General features: G+C 29.3%; 1 protein-coding gene and 1 long non-coding RNA gene across 3 annotated transcripts in view; one reads left to right on the plus strand and one right to left on the minus strand.

Moving 5' to 3' along the window:
• Positions 1–2,983: 2,983 nt before the first annotated feature.
• LOC122499393 (myosin-I heavy chain) overlaps positions 2,984–20,639 on the plus strand; it is a 37,600-nt gene continuing 19,944 nt past the window's right edge. For both annotated transcript variants that reach the window (XM_043607723.1, XM_043607724.1), the window contains exons 1-3: positions 2,984–3,114; positions 13,129–13,235; positions 20,559–20,621. In XM_043607723.1, coding sequence (XP_043463658.1) covers positions 3,090–3,114; positions 13,129–13,235; positions 20,559–20,621 — 195 coding nt within the window. In that variant the 5' untranslated portion in view covers positions 2,984–3,089. The remainder of the gene's footprint in view (positions 3,115–13,128; positions 13,236–20,558; positions 20,622–20,639) is intronic.
• On the minus strand, positions 6,515–9,702 carry LOC122499396. The gene is made up of 4 exons (XR_006301319.1): positions 9,491–9,702; positions 8,825–8,930; positions 7,430–7,731; positions 6,515–6,976 (listed from the first exon to the last, which is right to left on the minus strand). It is a non-coding gene; the product is annotated as an uncharacterized LOC122499396 (long non-coding RNA).

A 20,639-nucleotide genomic window follows, 5' to 3' on the forward strand; every position in this document is an offset into this window, starting at 1 on the left:
TTACGTTTTAGTCAAATTTTATCATTCTGTAATTGCATTCGATCGACGATATTCAGTTTTGATAATCACATCCAAAAGTAATTCAAGATATTGATGAAAATAATTGAAGATTCAATCCATGTCGAAGAAATCCAAAATTGATGATCGTTGTCCAAAAATATCGTCCCAAACCCAAAAATGAAGAAATTGATTCTGGTTTTCTTAAAATTGAAGATCATGTTCAACTCTTGAAGACGTCAACGAAGATCCAATCTAAAAACAAACAAAAACATTATAGAAAACCAGAATTGACGTAGCAAATTAATTCGTTAATGATTAATTTAGAAATATTTGTAAATTTAGAAACAATCGGAAAATAGAGAAAAAATTAAATTTTCTAGAAAAAAAATAATCATTGGAACATTTCCAGAGTAAAGAATCGAAAAGTTTTAAAAATGACTAAGATTCTATCATTATTTGGAAAATCACCAAATGTTACACACAAAAATTTGTAATATAATTTAATCACTAACAAAATTTAGATCAAGTCTCATTAAATTATAACCGAAATAGAATTAAAGATTAGAAACGTGACAAAAATCTATTTTCAATCTGTAAATTTATTGAAAATAGAATGGGGATCTTATAATTATCTCTTTGACCCTAATTATTATTGTTGTTCTTGAAGTGCAACCACGCCTCCTTCTTGGTTCTCTCAAGGTTAATTTAATTCTCACCAGTCAAGCATTAAATTTTTAACTAATTACTTTTTTACCTAAAAAAATGTAGAATTTGCTAAACAAAATCGTAAAACAATTTTGCCATTTTCTGCGAACAAAGGAGAGAAAATTCTTCGATTTACGATTCGATCATTATCATTCGCGTGCAATTATTTATTATATTATTTTATAGTAGATAATATACACCTTCACCCACGCAATAAAATAAATAGAAGTCTTTGAGGTTTTATTTAAGGTGTAACTGCGGTCTCAAAGAATTCTCATATTTATTTGTTTCTCTAACAATCAGGAAAAACTTTTTTCTCGAGAGAGAAAAAATTGAAGACTTTGGATTTTATTTTTTCCGACGAAATAATTTTTTTATGCACCTACAATTTCTCTATCAGAAGAAACTTTTAGTCATTTTTTTCTAATTCGGGAGAAAAAAATTGAAGAGTTTGGATTTTACTTTTTCTGACGAAATAATTTTTTTAAACAAAAAATTAGAACGAAAAGTAAATGACTTTTTTCGCAACATGTTTAGATTTCAGTCAAAAATTTCGGATCCAGTTTTTCGACGTCACCAGGAAATGAACTCAAGTGTTACGGGTCGCAGGACAGTACGAGACGAGGGTTTGTAATTGACACCAGAAAAAAGATACTTGAGTTTAAAAGTACTACTTCACAACAAAACATATTTTGTTGCAAATCTCAAACCATATCCTAAAACTGTCTTTTTATCCTAGTCAGACTTTCTTTTTCCACACACGTGATATTCTATATTTAACTAAAAATATAGAAATAATGAAGAAACTAAAAGTACCGACAGAATTTAATAAAGAGCTTTTAAAATAAAGATAAATATGGAAGAAAGAAGAAAGACAATAAAGATGAGATTAAAAATATAGAAGACTGTTGCTGTAATGATTCAATCCATTCAGCATCCCACCAGCTCTTCAATAAAATCGAATTATCATAAACTCATCTTGAGTGCATCCAAATTTAGAAATGAGTTATTAGGCAAACTTAAAAAATTGTTTGTTTTGTTTGGAGAGGAAAAAATTTATCTGTCAAAATAAAGCTAAATTGCAGATGTATCTCCCGTTAGATTGAAAGTTGAATGATAATTCTGCAACCGTATTTGGTTTCGAAGAAGTGTTGTCTTAAATACACAATTTCCTCTCTCTAAGATCTGCCGAACGGACGTCAACAATACTCCATCAGAAAACGTACATACAACTGCAAACTACGTGAGCTTACAATAATTACGTCAGGCCAATCGCCTATGAATCACTATTCATTGTGCATATATCATATAACTTTGCATTTCAAGGTTTCGCCTCTATTGGTAAGCATATCGTCCACCTGATGTGCATTTCAAACCTGTAACTCCGCTGGAGTTACTATTGGCACTCCCAAAGTTTTCTTCAATCTAAAATCTCTTTTATTTATTCATGATGAAAGGAAGCTTTAAACCTTTCCTTTTTATTCTTTCTAAACTAAAATTCTGGAATTTTAATTAATGACCAGTATTAATTTAATTAAAATCCTGGGATTCCTAAAAATAATAAAAAAATGAGAACTTTTGTTTAACATTAAATTTAGTAAATGTTTTAACTTCTCAAGAAATTGTTAGCATTTTTTAAATAATTTCTATACAATGTAAATTTAACTATTTTGAAAATATTACAAAGAATTTAATTTTTAACTAAATTAATTTAAATTTACCAAAAATGAAAAAGAAAAAAAAAGAAAAGAGAAAAGAAAAAAAAAGAAATGAGAAAAGAAAAAAAATAAGACAAAGGGTGAAAATGAAAAAAAGATAAAATAAAAAAAAGAAGTAAACATCATTACCTGGTGAGGTTCCGTAAGTTTCCCCAGGAGGCAAGAAAGTGCCTCTACCTGTCGACTCCAGACGAAACGAACCTCGCCGTTTATTTCCAAGTGAGTCCAGAAGTAAAAGCAAGTCGATAAAATAGCTCTCTCGTTCACTCCAAAAGACTCAGAATTTTTGGTAGGGGGTGATTCGAATCGGCGCATATACAGCAAGAGAGCTTGGAAACGATGGTTCTTCATGTCAGTCGGGTGGCAACTGTCGGTGAATGTTGCCCGAGGAAAAATTGATCGGAATCAATTTTTTTTCTTCACCCCCATAAGAATTGAACGTGTGCAGTGGTTACTCTAAAAAAATTGTGTCTTAAAAAGAGAAAAAAATATGATTCTTCACAATTTTCTAAAAATGTGATTCAAACAATAAAACATCAAAATTGTTCTTTTGTGTATACATGTGAAAGTCAAGTGTGTTCACCGAGTGAATATCCTCGTTTGAATTTTCTGATGCCACGTTAGGGGTGGATATGTACAACTGAACCCAAGGGTCACACGCGAATCATGGTTGCCAAGCACTTTAGTCAGGGTGAGTTTTTTCTGCAGGTCCTTGCCATTTTTAGTTATCATTGTCGATTGGAAAAAAATTCTCAATTGTCCATAATCCGAGAATCGAGTAGATTAATAATTTTTGCAATCAATCTGAAAACAGAGGAAATTAAATAAGTTAGTAGTTTATTTATTTTTTTTAAAAGACCGCAAAATTTCAGGGAGCGCCGACGAGTACCGGAAGGACACTCCTTTCCTGATAAATATTGAGCCAATTCCAAAAAAATAGAAAGAAATAAAACAATAACAAATCCGTTTATTCCGATTTGATGAACCGTGGATAATAAAAATACGTTTCAGAGAGATTTTCAGTTACTCTTCTCTCAATGAAAATATAAATTTCATTTTTATATTGAATCCAAATTGTTAAATTTATAATAAAGGAATAATTTAAATAATAATTTTTTTATTTAATATACTTTATAAAAATTTTTTCATTATTAGTTAAAATTATAAGAAATTTGTTAATTTTTTCAATTTAAGGTCATTCAACCTCTTTTTCTAGTTTTCGTCAGTCAAAGTCATTCGCAAATAGCAAATTATTTTTTCTTTAAAAATTAAAACACAATTTTTTCTTTTTTAACTTTTAGTTAACAATTACTTTAAGTTGATTAATAATTCATAAATAATAGTTTCTATTTGAATTTTTCCGGAATTATTCATGAAACAATAAATTGTCAATCATCAGCAAATCATTTGACTAAAAGTGTAAAATTTCTATTATTATTTTTTTTACTCTCTTATTATCTATAGTTGTATTTTTTAAACCAACATCGAATGGTTTTCGACAAATAGTTAAATAACTTCAAAATAAAAATAACCGAATGTTGTAAAATGTCTTTAAGTTTTTATATATTTGCAAATAATTAATAATAGTTTCACATAAATTAATTCAGAGCGAGGTGAGAATTAAAAAGCTCAAAATTTTAGTAAATATTTAAGAATTTTTGTTCTTTCGCAAAAAATTAAACTAAAATAAAATAATGCCACTTATAAAATAATCCTGGGAAAACAATTCGAATTGAATATTAATAACTTGAAAGAAATAAAAATTTACATTAAATGAAAAATAATAAATTAATAAAAGGAAACAATTAAAAAATTAATCATTAAACCAACTTCTTTCACCTTTAAAAATTAATCTTTTTAAAATTGAAAGAAACAAAAATAAATATTTTTAATAAAAATAAAGAAATTGAAGATTAATTGTAAGTTTAAGTAAACCTTGTACGATAATAACATTCTTAACCCACTGAAATCGAGTTGAAGAATAATCGATCAAATTGTTCATACTCATCAGTGTCTTCGACCTTTCTATGACGCGAGAAATGGTTATAACAAATCTCATACACAGAACATTGACGATTCATTAATTAAAAAAAAATTCCGACACTTTTTTCCTCTCTCTTCAATCTAGATAAAGGATTTTTTTTCATATGTATGCATTTTTGTGAAAATAGTTGTTGGTGAGCACCTTTTTTAGAGGTGTTTCTAGACAATCAATAAAACGTACCTTCGCAGTTAGCATGACGTGCAGTTTGATAAAATTCCTGTGTTAGATTCCACGAGCACAATATACTATATAAGTGTGGGAGACGGTCGGGGGGGATGAAAAGCTGTGTGTGACGAGATAAATATTGATACACATCACTGATGGCGAGTTTGGCACGGCATTTCGATTTTGTATGTGCCATGCAGAAATTGAGATTGGAATTTTATGGGGTCCTAGCCAGAATTCCCTATCTGTAGTGGGGAACTGATTAGAGAAAATCGTTAGAACCCAACTACTTTCATAACGGTCGGCAGATGGGGTATAGACTAGAATATCTAGTCGGGAACTAGTATTAAAACTAGCTGTGTGTTGATAGGGCCCCGACTAGAATTTTCTAGTTGACTTTTAAAAATTATTATTTTTCAACTTAACCTATTTATAATTAAATTCTTCATTCATATTAACATTATTAATGAATGTTGTACACGAAAAACCTGAAACTTGAGTTGAAAAATCTCGTGCCCATGGGGGATCGAACCTTGGACCTTGGGGACTCCAGTCGGATACACATACCTCCCGGCCGTGATAGCTTGGAAGCACCTCCGCTTAAATAACATCCCGTGCAGCAATTCACCATTTGCCCCTATCTCTAGTAGGGCTCTCGCTAGATTCTAACTAGAATCTCTAGTCTAGAAAAACTAGTCGGGTTCCAATCAAATTCTAGTTAAATAATTTTTACCAGCATTATTTTTTAAAAAATTTTGCATACTATTTAATTATTTCATTTTTTAACATATTTGAAACCCAATTTTTAATATTGTAGAACATTCTTACATAAAATTCCAATAAAACAATTTTATTAAATAAAAATCTTTTATTTAATAAGTAAATTAAAAGAATAAGACACAAATAAATATTAATTATGTGAGTATAATTAATTTTTATTACCTAAATATTGTAATATTATCCGTAAAAATAATTATTTAAAAATATATGTAAGTGCAATTATACTTTAAAATGTTTTTGACAATTCATAAAAATATTTATTTATAGAAAGACAATTTATGTATATTACTTGTACACTAGTTTGTCGCTAGTTGGAAATCAATAAGGTCCTAGTGAGTTTTTCTAGTCTGAATTATCTAATAATTTCAATTAATAATAATTCTTTATAATCTAATAATAATTTAAATTAAAAAATTATAAAGTTATTAAATTATTTAAATTATTAAAATAATAAATAATAATATCAATTAATAATAATTCTTTATAAAACAAAATTAGTAATAATAATTCTTTAACTAGAATTTGATTGGAAACCGATTAGTTTTTGTAGACTAGAGATTCTAGTCAGAATCTAGCGAGGTTCTAGACAGATTTTTCTAGAGTAGATTTTCTAGGATGGTTCTAATCAGAATCCAACATTTGGTAGGGACAAGTAGGGAAATTTCTACATGGGGCGTCGTCGTCGACGTCGTTGTCGGGTCTTTGACATTGGTCATAGCAATGCGTTTTCTCTCGCCGCACATGTTTATTGTTTATGCAAACATTCATTCCCAGACTAGATCATTCAACGTCATCTCATTTCGTATTAATTTTGCTTCTTCTTCTCTTATAGAGATGATGCTATTTGATATTTTCATTCCAGTCCCGCATTCATTAGAATTAGACACCATTTATCAAAGTCTTCTGGGCTGAAAAAAATGAAAGAGGATTAGTATGAAGAAATTTTTCTTTTCATTACGTTTTTAATCGTTTTCTATATTCTTCTTATTTTTTTCGTAATCTTCAATTTTTCTTTAAATTCGAATGTATTTTTATAAAATTTATAAAAAAAAGCTTGTACTTACAAAATAAAATTCCGAAATTAGGGTGAAAAAAAATTGCTCTTATTTTCCAGACAGAAACTTTTGGAGTACATTGCCTTTGGACGATAAAAATGGTTGACCCCTAGAAAGTCGTAGAGGTAAAATTTAGAGAAAACGAGCAACTTGAGAATTTTCTCCCTTCACAAGGTAAAGGGCAATTTTTTCCTGTGCTTGTGCAAAGTCTTTATAAGTAATTGTGTGGGAGACATGCTTTTTTATAATGCACGACTGAGCTCGCAAAGTCGACTCAATAATCCGACTCCTAGTCTCCATAATCCTCGGGAAAGCATCTGTCAGCCTATATCTAATGCCAAATTGTCCCTATGTGCATTCGGCGTAATATGTGTGAGTTCTCACATTCTATAAATGTGCGTTGCAGGATTCATCGGCATTAAGGGTTGCCACACGTTCTCCTTATACTGGCAGACAAAGTCGCGTAGTCTGAATTTAGCTTCGTCAGGTCTGCACTTAAACTCGAATTTCTGGAAATAAAAACCAAAATCAAATTACAACAACTTGACACAAAAATTTGATTCTTTTATAGTTGAAAAAAATTCAGAAGAAAGTAATTAAATACGCAGTTACTATTTTAATACCCAAGAATTTAAAATTTTATCATCACTATAGAATTTGATTTGTTTAGAGAAATGATATTTGACAAAACAAAAAATCATTAAAAGAAATTTTCCGGGGTGGTTGCATTGGAGAAATTGTGTCATTTTCTTTTTTATATAATCGAATATATATGAAAAGCGACATGGGGGATGAATCACCGATGATTTCACCCTTCAAGCGACCCAGTTTTTCCAAGCAGGAGAAGCATTGAACTGAAAGCACAATCAGTACAGCAGTCAAGTATTACTTTGATGCGAGTCTTGAATATATGGATTACACAACATCGGAACTATTTGATATAAATTTATCATATAACTCACAAGATAAACTGCCATTCTTTGTGTGACTAAAAAAAGGCCTCGTATTCCTTTCTCTCTTTTCGTTGTACATGTTGGTTCACAAAGCACCTTTTGACATCAGACGGGAAGTTATTAAAGAGAAATTCCACCATACCTCTCGAATGCAAGCCACATATCCGGTTGTTGAAAAACACATCTTAATGACGTTGTTGCACGTAAATACTTATTGTCCCTTAAGAGGATATGCTTAGGTCACGGTGTCAAAATAAAATCATTTTTTTTCTCTCTTTATACCACAGAGTCATTCTTATATGAGAAACTTCCTGAAACATCGAAAAAAAATCGTGAATAAGAAAAAATTTGTTTTTACTAAACAATTCATCTGAATTTTTCATAAAATAAGAGAAGATTTTACTTAAAAATAAAAATAAAATTTTTCATAAAAATTAAAGATGACCGGAGTAATAAAATCGTTAACAATTCAATTATTATTTTCAAGAATTTTTAACTAAAATTCTTCTTTACCTTTCTTCGCAGGAATTATCAATTTTTTTTTTTTTGAAATTATTGAATTCTTTTGAAAAATTTTATTAAAATAGTAAATATTAAAAATCATTGAATTGAGGAAAATTTTTGAAAATAATTGAAATTTTGTCAAGAATTTTATTAAATTTTTTGAAAAGAATTGAGTTTTGGAGAATTTAATTATTTCTAAAAATAATTGAAATTTTAACCAGAGTTTTTAAAAAATTTTGAACATAATTTAATTTTTGCGACGAATTTTATTACTTTTGAAAATAATTGAATTTCTGCAATCATTTGTAACTTTTCAAAATTTTCCAAATTATATCGTACAATTTACGAACTTTTCGTCTTTTCTCAATCAAATTACAAACTTTACGGACCTTTTTTTTTTAAAAAAAAACTGACTTTTACGGACTTGAAGCAAATTTACGGACCTAATTCAAGCCCTGAATATACAATACAATTTTTCCTGCGCTCTTATTAAAGTAGAATAGAAAATTTTAATACAAGCTCGTGGCTCGTTAAGTGGAAGTCATTTCTTCCCAATTTAATTACCTTCGAGAGTAATTAGGTATCGCCTGCTATTAGTGGTGTGATTACTGACGTGAAAAAAAAGGTATCTTATTAATGAGTTTTTCGAACGTATATTCCTATATAGAAAAGAATCGATTAGAAAGGAATTTTGAATATAAGGTCGCTGACTAGATCACATATTAGAATTACGGAAAAAAAACCTGTCATAAGAATTCGAAACTTGTCTTCACAACACGTGAGCGTTGATTGCATAATAAAATATTATAGGAATCAACTTTCATTCATTGTGGATAATAAGTGCTGACGCGTGTACTTAAAAATTCCACGCGAGAGTGGATCTTTCAGAATGCAACGCACCTGAGTCATGAACCAGATTTTTCTCCTCAAGATGATTCAAATTCTTCCTAATGACGCATACCCGGAATTTCATATGTAATCCTTCAAACTGTATTCTTTGGAAGTCCTAGAAAAAAAGAAATAAATAGATTATGAAAAATAAATAATGATATATTAAAAATAGATTTACACTATATGATAAATTCTCTCAATTGTTGAAAAATATTTAGAACTTCTTTTCCGCAATGAATTAAATAAATTAAATGAATTAAATGTATTAAATGAATTAAATGAATGAAATTATTGAATGTAACTTTAATTTAATTATTGAATAATTCCGGAATATTTTTCAAAGAGAAGTTGTGTGCAAAAAAAGCAAAGAAATAAAGCCACGGTGTCGGTAATATATATTTGCAGGAATAATAAGGGTGACAAAAATGTTGAATGGTGATGCATATATGGTGTCTGCTTTTGGAAAATAGTTGAGTTCTGTGTGTATAAAGACGAGAATGTGTTGGAGACCACCCCTAACAAACTTCATCCCTTTCTGCCATTTTCCCTCGTTCTTTATGTGCAAAACAACCATACATTGACTCACACCCCAGCAAACAGAACGACCTTCCACATACATAAAATATATATCTGAAAAAACTCAATTGTCAGTGTGTAAAATGCACATGTACTTACCTACTTCTCGTCTAGCGTCATGGGGATTCCACCTCATCGATGCAGAACGGGCTAACCATCTCTACCCACAACAAAAAAAAAAAAGAACGATCATTTTTGCCTTCGATGAGAAAAGCGACGCAGCTCTTTGTTCCCTAATTGAATTCACATTTCGCTGTCGGGATTTTGCCATCAGGAATTCGAGAAGGAAACTCCTTTCCTCTATTTTCTCATTCAGCCACAACACTGTAAATCAAATTATCATTTCCTAATTAAAATTATCGGATAATTTACATTTTTATTTTTCAGAAAAATTAATTTTTTTTATTCTTTTATTTAATTTATTTAATTAATTTTCTTCTTTTAGTCATTTTATTCTTTTTTCCTACCAGTCTAATCGTATTAGTTTTTTTTATTCTTTCAGTATAAATTTATTGGAGTAAAAATTTATTACTTCCATAAAATTGATTTTATTTGGAAAAAATTTTTTTTTCACACAAACCATTGTTTTTGGAGATTTATTTCAATTATAATTTTCCAGACCTTGAAGGTGAGGATTGGACTGAAGTGAATTTATGCCTGAAATTGATAGGGAAGAACCGAAATAATAGCTACGGGCGTTACCTAAAGCGTGTGTTCTCTCATCCGAATCAGTCGAACAGATTGAATACAACAAAATGGCAAAAACAAATCAAAAATTTACTGAAGAGGGCAAAAAAAATTAATTTTAGTTTTTTTACCAATTTTTTAACCTTTTGAATTGTTAAAAAAAAAATTGTTAAAAAAAATCTTCAAAAGGTTAAAAAATTGAACAAAAAACTAAAATTTCTTTTTTGCAAAATAAAAGTTCCTTTCTATTTTTCTATTCGCATTTGAATATTTTTCTTTAAAACCATGTTTTTGTGAAAAAAAATTATAATATTTAGAAAAGAAATTTATCAAGTTCAAAAGATGAGACATATCGGAGTTTGAGATCTAGAAAAAATATCTATGGTAAAATTTTTATTATACCTGCATAGGGACAGCATTTGTGTTTTGAGAGTATAACCAGCAACTCGTCCTTTCATTTCTTGGCTACCGTGAAATTCTAGTCGCGTGTTGTCTCGTGTTTCGAGACCCCTCAAAATACGCTTTACTATTGCCAGCATTATCAACTCTCGACATTCAAAACCCACGTTTTTGAACTCCATCGTCATATATTTTCGCCTCATGAGAATCTTCAAATACCGCACTCTGAAAAATTAATAAAGAAAAAATTCATTATACACTCAGAGAAAATTAATATAAACATTTTACAAATACTTGTCATTTTTCTTCACGAAAACTAAAATAGTATATCTCGGAGGGAAAAATTTAAAGATATAGATTCATTTTTAGAAAAGGGAAATCCGGTCTGATCCTTCATTTCCTTTTTTGTTCATTTCTATTTTTCAGATTTTAGAATGTGGAATTTAGACAAAATGAAAAATAATTTTGTTTCTAGAAAAAATCGACTAATAAGAGATTATTATTAAATTAACATTTTCAGATTTAAAATAAAAATTAAGTGTTGTGCGCAGATTTTTTCTTTTTCGAATAAAAGACTATTTAATTCCATTCGACGGAAAATTAAAGTTGAAACTTAATTTGCATAAATGAATTTCACTCGCACCGTTAATTTTGAATGTTACGTTATATTTATTTTTTATTTTCAACTTTTCAAGGGGAGAATTATAATTGGAAAATTTTATATTATGAAAAAAGCCTCTAAACTTTCTGGCCTAATTTTTCTTCTCATGAATGTTGACTAATGTAATTGGTACTCGAACCTTCTCGTGTGCAGCTTCCGAGAATAAAAGGAGGTAAAATGTACTAAAGAGCATGAAGGAAGTGCCCGAGATAAAAATGCACTTTGCATACATGATTAATTCATTTTCGTGCTTTTAAATTTCTTTGCCGCGCCTTTCGGAGGGAGACTAAATCACTGAAAATAATATTCTAACTTCTTTAATTTTCTCATTATGACTTTCATTCTAACTGCATTGAAATATTTCTATTTCAAAAATCTCCTAATAAATTGCTCTTTTTGGTCCAAATTAAATTTTTTAATAATAGAAAAAACGATAATTAATCTTAGATAAAAAATTTACTAAATTAATTAACTAATTTTATCTTCTGTTAATTAATTAACAAAAGATAAAGTAACAAAAATGTTTTGATCTAAAAAATAATGCACGCTTGTCGTTGATGTTACAATGGATGCTGCGCGATATCAACACCCACAGTTCACTTTAGCTTCATCAACACGACAAGAAACGATCTCAAATGAATCTCTCGTGTCTATTTAAATACTAAACTACTGATTACTTGTATAGCGAAACATGTCTCTAATTTAAATATTACAGCGATACTCCTATAAATATCAATTTTCTTCAATTCAGCGAATGTTTTTCACTCTCTCGACACACATATATACATATCTCTCTCTCTCTCTTCTCTTTTTTTTGTTCCCCTCGCGTGCTATCTTTATCACCCTTTCGAGGTTCTAACAATTTCTTTATCACCGGAGTCGGATCTCTATCCGTTTCCTGACTCGGCTTGGAACGAAACTATGAACGCAATACTGTGTTACTATATGTTCCTGCGAATCATGAAACTTTAGTTCCACCTCGATGGCGTTATGGGAATTATGATAAAAAAACGAGTTCCAGTCAAAAGAATGGACCTTGCACGTATAACAATACTGAGCATTCTGTCTTTTTTTATTTAATAATATGCGTGGGATTTTTGCAAGAAACGAGACTACAAGAATCACATATAAGATTTTTAATGAGTGGCTCTTTCTTGGCAACCCTATTTTTTAATTTCAACATTCGGAAATTTATGCAAAAATTTTTTTTTTGTTTGAAACAATATGTGTAGATTTTGCAGGAGATTTAGAAATTTTAAATCTATGTAATTTTGTGTCGGTTAGAAAGGAATTTGTTTAATTTACCTGAATGGTTCTATCAGGATGCAAAAATGTTCCCTTCTTCAATTTTCACTGTCTTTCTGCATTTTTGGTTATTCTGAAAAAAAATTTTTATATAAGTAACCTTTTCAAGTATATAAATTATTTTTTTATTTTTTCTACACTCGGTAAATAGCAAATTAAAAAAAATTATATAGATTTCAAGTTAAAATCGCGAGTGTAAGTTTAAAAAAACGAAAGGAAGAAATAAAATTGATATTCCTTCAAATAAAATAAAATTTTTCGATGAAGTCATTTAGATTTCTAAATATAATTTAATTTTAAAAATATGAAAAGAGATTTTCGCTATGTAGAGAAATATTACTTTTACCCACCCGATTAGTGCGTATTACTTGAAATCATCGACCTTCTGATCTGTTTTTACTGCTTCTTTCTAAATATTCTCGAGAGAAAAATATTTCTAAACCATATGAAGCAGTGAGATAAATGAATATACAGTAAAAACCGCAAAAGCTGGCCAGTCACGTGACGTTTTATCCTTGAACAAACTGGCAGCTGTCGCACAGGTGGAAAGCCACATTGTGCGCCCAAGTTAGCACCTGCGACTCACGAATGTATATATGGCATTGCTTTTCAGAAGAATCGCTGCTCTATGTCAAATTTCCAAGGCGTATAATTGACCTGCCTTCCTTTTTCTTTCTTTTTTCAGGTTCAAGCCCTGAGTCCGGCGTGCCGGACATGACCATCATCAGTGACATCGACGAGACTGGCATCAATCGTAATCTTCAGGTTCGCTACGACAGGGACCAGATTTACGTATCCTTTTTGTTGCTCGCACATAAAATCTGCGCTGAAATGAAAATTAATTATGTAATTAAATTTGTTTCGTGGGTAAAATTTCATAAATTGCAGAAAAGAGAAAATAAAAGCGGGACATTCGTGCAAAGTGCGACCCAGTTGAAACTCACCTCTTTCCATTGCGAATAAAGTCTGTAAATTTTTGAGGGTTGGGGCACTGCTCCCGGGTTGCTTTGTATCCATGACAACCACCCACAGTCAGCTGGCGAACCACCCCCAGGGCTAGACTCTCATTCATCGTGGTACCAAGTTTGTCGACTTCCTGATCGACCCAGAAGATCACTCTCTTTCAGCCAACTTCAAATCAACTTCTCTTTCTCAAAAACGGGGTCACCTTCCCAACCTTCCGCGTCTGTAATTCAAATTCAAATTAATAAAAAAAAAACAAATATCACAAATACTTTTGTGAAAGAAAGCAACAAAATACGAAAAATGGTATTAATGTAATAATTGTATATTTACTTCTATGAAAAATATTTGCATTTTTGCATAAATATTTGGATTAGAGGAACTATTTTAATGGGGGAAAAAAAATTGACAAGATGAAATTAAAGCGAAATCGCAGGAAGTCATGTTATAGTTGCAATTGCCCATTAAATTAGATCATCGTTTCACACAAATCTTAAGGATTCGTGGACAGATAAGATCAAAGACTTCACAGAGCCGTGACTTCACTTGTGATCATGCTTGAGATGCAGAAAATTGCATCCAATTATAATTCCTCTCAATAGACCTAAACTGAAACAAAACTCCTTGTCAAACAGTCAAATTAAAAGCTTTTTGTGGAATTTCGAGAGGAAAAAATTATCGACAAAATTAGAAAGTAATAATTATAATAAAATGTTTACTAAAATACAAAAATATAAAAATGCATAAAAAATATACAAATACAGAAATATATAAAAATATAAATACAAAAATAAATAGAAATATAAAAATAAAAATTTATAAACAAAAATAAAAAAAGATAAATATATAAAATACGAATTGGAAACAATAAATAGTAAATAATTATACAGTTTAAAATACTAATAATAATGTAAAAATTTGTCATAAAGAACTAAAAATTGAACAAAATTGATTTTAAAATGACTTCTTGGCTTTCTGATAATTGAGAAAACATTGGAGTTTTATTTATTTTGACAACAGACAAACGGTTGTCTCGTAAAAGCCGTAATTTGTGATATGGTGTGTGTAAAGAAACTACCGCCAAAGGAACCTTTTTTTTGTCTTCACATGCTTACATCACTGACTCGTAAAAAAGACAGCCACCATTTCGTTTGGCAAAGAACTCGTCAACTTTTAAGATTTTCTTCATTACACTGCTAATAAAAAGTTTTAAGAAAAAACTAACAAGTTGAGGCATCTCAAAATCTTCACAATCTGCGACAAAAAATCCAATGTCAATATAAAAAATAATCTTTCGAATTTTTTTCTCAACTGGATCGCATATGGAAATAAATATCTTCCTTCTTTAAATAGAAATTATTTTATATTAAAATTAAACCAAATTTGCAAAATTGATGAACAGACTGAATTTGTAGTCGAAATTGAAAATCAGTTTTGAAAAGTTGAAACTGTTGAATAATAATTAATAATAAATAATTAATCTGAATAAATTGAAATTTGAAGGATTTCTCGGATATTATTTCTTCAAGTGACAGAAGTATTTTGATGACTGTCCTCCCACACTCGAATGGTCAAGAAATATAAGGATATGACCTTTATCTGTATTAACAAAAGTACATTGAAGAAATCGTAACCGTGCGACTGGGATAAAAATCTGAGAAAAAGAAATCTTTATATTTCGAGAGAATATTATTATTAATGACAATTTTTGCCCCACACGTGCTTCCAATCTGAGCAGCACGTTTCTATTTTCTCTCGCACTGTGCGCCATAATTTTGAATTTAAATAAAAAATTTGCAGTTTGACCGCACAATGTCGTTGACCCAATGCGTACGCGTGTTAAGCTTTGTTTATATTCCAAACACGGATTTTCTCCTCATGTCAAAAATAGTGTTAGTCATTGAAACGAGGAACTCATTCTTATAAACTGTTCGCGAACACGAAACATGTGTGTAAACAGTTTAAAAATACAGAAGCAGAGGGAAGTGCAAAAATAATAATTCAATTAAATTTTTCCTTTAGAATTATTCTAATTTGCAATCTAATTAACTAAATCTAATCAATTGCAAATGTATCTAATCAGTTACAACTGAATCTAATCAAGTAACTAAATCTAATTAATTGCTATTCAATCTAATTGACGAAAACTAAATTTAATAATTGAAAAATTAAATCTAATAATTAGATCATTGTAGTTGCATAATGAAATTTATGTGAAATTCAACAAGATCGAGAGTTATGAACGAAAAAAGGGAAAAAAACACAGAATCACACAGAACAGTGCGAAAAACAAAGAAAATATCTTAAAAGACAGTCGAAAACAATCAACACTCTAAAAGAAGAGAAAAAGCGAAAAACAAAAAGTCTCTTTACAGTGGAAATCGCGTCGTTTTGTCTCATCTATAACACTAGAGAGAAAAGTGCCAAAAAGATAAACGACTTTGAAGAAAGAGTGCGCGGTGTGTAATTGAAAACTGTGAAACGATGAAAAAATTTTAGACTGTCACTTTCTTTTTTGTCTAGATCGCGTTTTGAAGAGAATTGTTTTCTAAGAGCTTTGAGAGCAATTGCTGCTCAAATGTTTCCTCATTTAAACGTCCCCTTCTGTTACGCGGGAAAGCACGAGTCCTTCCGCCCTAAGCAAGAGTTTTGCACGTATACTTCTCAGAAGTGCTCTATGTGGCACTTAATAAAAAAGCTTTTGTATTTTCCACCATATACTCAAACTTGTTTATATTATAATGCAATTAATTACCATTCATAAATTTTATCACCTATGATTCTTTTTTTATGATTCATTTTTTTTTCTAAAGAATAGAAAGAAAACAAAGTATATTCTTTCAGTAAAAATAAATTTACAGTCTACCAAAATAGAATAAATAATAGTAAATATTAAAAATTATTGAATTGCGAATAGTTTTTAAAAATAATTTTTAAAAATAATTAAATTTTATAAAGAATTCAATTAAAATTTTTGAGAATAATTCAATGTTTGTGTGGCATTTTACTAAATTTTTTTTGAAAATAATTGAATTCCTGCAAACGATTTAATTAGAATTTTTTTAAAAAATTGAATTTCCAAGAAGAAATTTATTACTTTTAAAAATAATTGAATTCTTGTGATGAATATTGTTATTTATAAAAATAATTGAATTTTGCAAAGAATTTTATTAAAATATTTGAAAATAACTGAATTTCTGTGAAAAATAATAATATTTTTGTAATACTTGAATTCTTTCAATGGATTCTAACAAAAATAAAATTTTTAAGATTAATTACATTTTTTTAGTATTCCTGTAAAATTGTATTAAAAATAATAAAAATTCTGCCATGAATTTTATTATCTATTTATGAAAATAATTTAATAAATGATAAGAATTTTATTAAAATTTTCAAAAATAATTGAATTCCTGAGAAAAATTTTATTATTATAATTATGAAAATAATTAAATAATTGCGAAAAAATTTAATAAAAATGTTTAAAAAGAATTGACTTCTTGTGAAAAATTTTGTTATTTTTGAAAATAATTGAATTCTTCAGAATAATTTTGAAAAACATTGTTTTACTTTTAATTAAATAATTAATTTTTTCTTAACTAAATTCAAATTTTTTCAATTCAAATAATTGGATTCTTATGGAAAACTTTATTTGTGAAAACAATTGAATTTTTGATTAATTAATTTAAAACAGTATTAAAAATAATTTAAATTTTTTGATGAGTTTTATTATTTATAAAAAATTCTTATTTTTGCTTAGAATTTTATCAAAAATTTATTTAAAAAATTGAATTTCCATGAAAAATGTTATCATTAGCGAAAGTAATTGAATTATTTTGAAGAATCGTATAAAAATTTTGTTAAATAATTGATTTATTCGAATTTTTTTTTAAAATGATATTCTAAATTAATTGAATTCCTGTGGAAATTTTATTATATTTGTGAAAATATTTGATTTTTTTATGAATTTTGTCAATTTTTTTTAATAATTGAATTCTTTTGAATTTTATAAAAATACTAGATATTGAAAATAAATTTCGATTATTTTTTGGAAATAATTGAATCGTTTTAAAGAATTTGATTACAATTTTTGAGAATATTTTTTTCTATTTCTAGTTATTAGCGAATTTAAAGTAGTGGAAATTCTCAACAAAAAAAAACAGAAATAGTAGCTTTTAGTGGCTGAAATCTAAAAAAAGTATCCGCAAATAGTATCAAATCGTAAAAAAAGTAGTAAATAGTAGGTTTTAGTAGATGAGTGCGAAGCCAGCAATTAGAAAAACAAATTAAGTGAAAAATTTACTGAATTTAGAGAAAGACAATTAAATAAAATCTTGTCTTAAAAAGAATTCCTTTCAGTAAAATTTTCTAGTCTACCAAATTCGAATAAATGAAAATTACAATTTGGAAATGAAATCAAGCCAAAATTTTACTGAATTTAGAAAATGCAAAAATCTTGTTCTTGTGATTCTCAAAAATCATGAAATGGAACATTCATGTCGTAAAGATTTTATCGAATATTGAAAACTGATGAGAAAATTGAAGAAGACTATGAATAAGTTTTTGAAGATTGAATGGAAATAGATCAATTTCAACGACAAGGTCTTCAAAATGTCGCAATTCGAGTATATAACTTTCACAAGGAGGGAGTAACGTGATATGAGAAAAGTTTAACGAGCGTGGCAAGTATCTGAAGGTAATGTGGGGCAATGAATCGGCAACGAGCCGAACGAGGTGGACGTTTCCTGTGTAGGTGTACACAGGAATTCATAATACGTGTGACCACAAGGAAAAGGGGTTTACACTGTGGTTGAGGCATCTCTCTATATATGAACATTCCAGAATCTGTGTGAGGGGTAGCAACGCCTCTCATTAACCTCTCGTAGGCAAAGCGCTCTTTAGCCGACTTCAATTGCCTTCGTCGAGGACGAAGTGGGACGGAATAGCGAAAGGCTTGCTCCGCACATATATACTTTTTCAAACATGCAAAAGAAGAGGCGCTCGCGGTGCCCCCAAGGGGCGTCCAAAGACTCTTAAGAGGCATAATATTCCACGCGTGTTTACAGAAAGCACCGATCCAAAGGAATTAGGCCGCCAACTCGCTCCCTCTCGCCCTGGATTAAGATATCTAGGACGATTTTTCTTTTTTTTTCTTTTTGCGAAAAGTAAGCTTACCAAAATTGCAATATCTTTCACTTCTCTTCCATTTCTTGTTGGTCTTTCCTTCTTCATTCTCAATATATATTCACAATCGGTAACAAATTTTTTTCCTCTTCCCCTCATTCTTTATTGTGTCCTTTTCTTAAAGGCTGCTTAACTAGTTTTTTTGCCATTGCCCTCCTTTCTAGGTCAGTGGTCCAGATGGTGAGGTTTGAAAGCTGCGTCTGTTGTGGTGAATCTTGAAAAAATTCTACCTGAAAAAAATAATACCATAATTAATTTCACGTCGAAAAAGAAATTAAAAATTCATTTTCAAATGAAGAAAAAAAGGTTTTATTAAAAAAGCATCGAATTTCCTTTTTTTGCTGCGGTAATGTAATAATATTGTGGAAATTAAATATGATTTGAAAATCGTTTCGTTTGATATTGTCAAATTCGGGTTAATTTATTATTAAGCGTATCGATAATTTCACGCTAACGAAATTTCCTTGAAATTCGTTGCTAGTTGGAAATTTGCTATATGCGAAACATGTGGCTAACGGGAAAATTTGATCAGTGTGCGTGGGAGGGCTAAAAACTTCCCTTATCGATCGATCATAAACTCAACCCCGAAAGTTCTCTGGTTGAGGCCGAATGTTTTAATATATTTTGCAAATCTATTTCCCCTTAAATTAATTTTCCAAACGCTTCGTTAACGAATTTCGAATTATGATTCAGAAAAACTATTTTTAAACCATCAACTAATTAAAGAAAAGACAAAAAAAAATAAAGTATAAAAACTAAATATTCCATTAATTTAATTAACTATTTTATATTATTTTTCCGTTTTGTATTAAAATACCACATTAGTAAAATTAAAAAAGGCAATATAACATCTCTAGTTTGTAACATCAAGACGGGAGTTGAATTAAAGCGAACCCCTCGACATTTAACCACCTCTTGGCATCAAGTACACGCAGTTGCAGCCAATGGTTATGGTTACATTACCCCTTGGTTTGGAATATTCAGACCAGTCCAGGGTCGGAATAATATTCACAATACAAGAAGTAGTTTTGCAAAATTTCTCCAAATATCCATAAGTTACTAATTATACAATTTTACTTCCATTTCCATAAATTTCAGTTCAAAATTAAATATTATTTATAAACACAAAAAACTAAAAATAGAAATTAATATTTCGAAACAATGAATGAAATCTTGATTCAAAATTATACGACAAAATTTGATACGGCCAGAGAAAAATTTTATTTTAATCAAATATAATTTGTTTCAATTAAATAAAGGTATATTCTTCTCAGAAAATTCTAAATTATTTATTTGTTTCGAATAAAAATTTTATTCGACAAAAATATTTGAACCAACTAAAATTTATTTTTAAAAAACAAATAAACAGTTTAGTAGATTTTGAGTGGAACTTATCTTTTTTCCGGATGAAGAAAATCGAATTAAAAGAAGATTTAATAGAAATTAAAAGAAGTTCATATTTAACGTTTGTGTGAAACGAAAATTAATCTTTATAAGAAATTCGAAAAAATATAGCGATTGAATAAAATTTCGTCTAAATTCGATTTGCATGAGTCAGAGAAAAAAAATAGCGAGTAAGCAAAACAAGAGAAAAATCAATGAACAGAACTTTAGGGTTCCTTATGGTTATTAGGAAATAAGAATTACCTAAGTATAATAAATTAACTGAAATGTGTTTTTCCTTTGAAAGCCGCCCCTGATTCTGAGTCACTCACCCCTGTTTCACCCCCAAAAAATGACGTCACGTTTTGTCGTGCAGGCCGACCTAGTCGAATTCATGATAATGTCCTTTTATTACGTAAGAAAAGGGGAATGTTGTTTCATCCCTTTTTTTTCTAGGTGACGGTAATTTCATCTGCAAACTTACGTATACGAGATCAATCTATATTGACAAAAGAGAAAAGAAAAAGAAATTTAATTAACGTATACAAGAATACAATTTTCCTTAACTATTTTTTTTCAAAACAATAGACTTACACTGGATCCATTCTTGTGGCTGTGAATCCCTACAAGGAAGTGGACTATTACACATCGGTGAGTACATTTTCTTTA

This window comes from Leptopilina heterotoma, unplaced genomic scaffold (genome assembly GCF_015476425.1).
Source record: "Leptopilina heterotoma isolate Lh14 unplaced genomic scaffold, ASM1547642v1 Lhet_167, whole genome shotgun sequence".
NCBI lineage: Eukaryota > Metazoa > Arthropoda > Insecta > Hymenoptera > Figitidae > Leptopilina > Leptopilina heterotoma.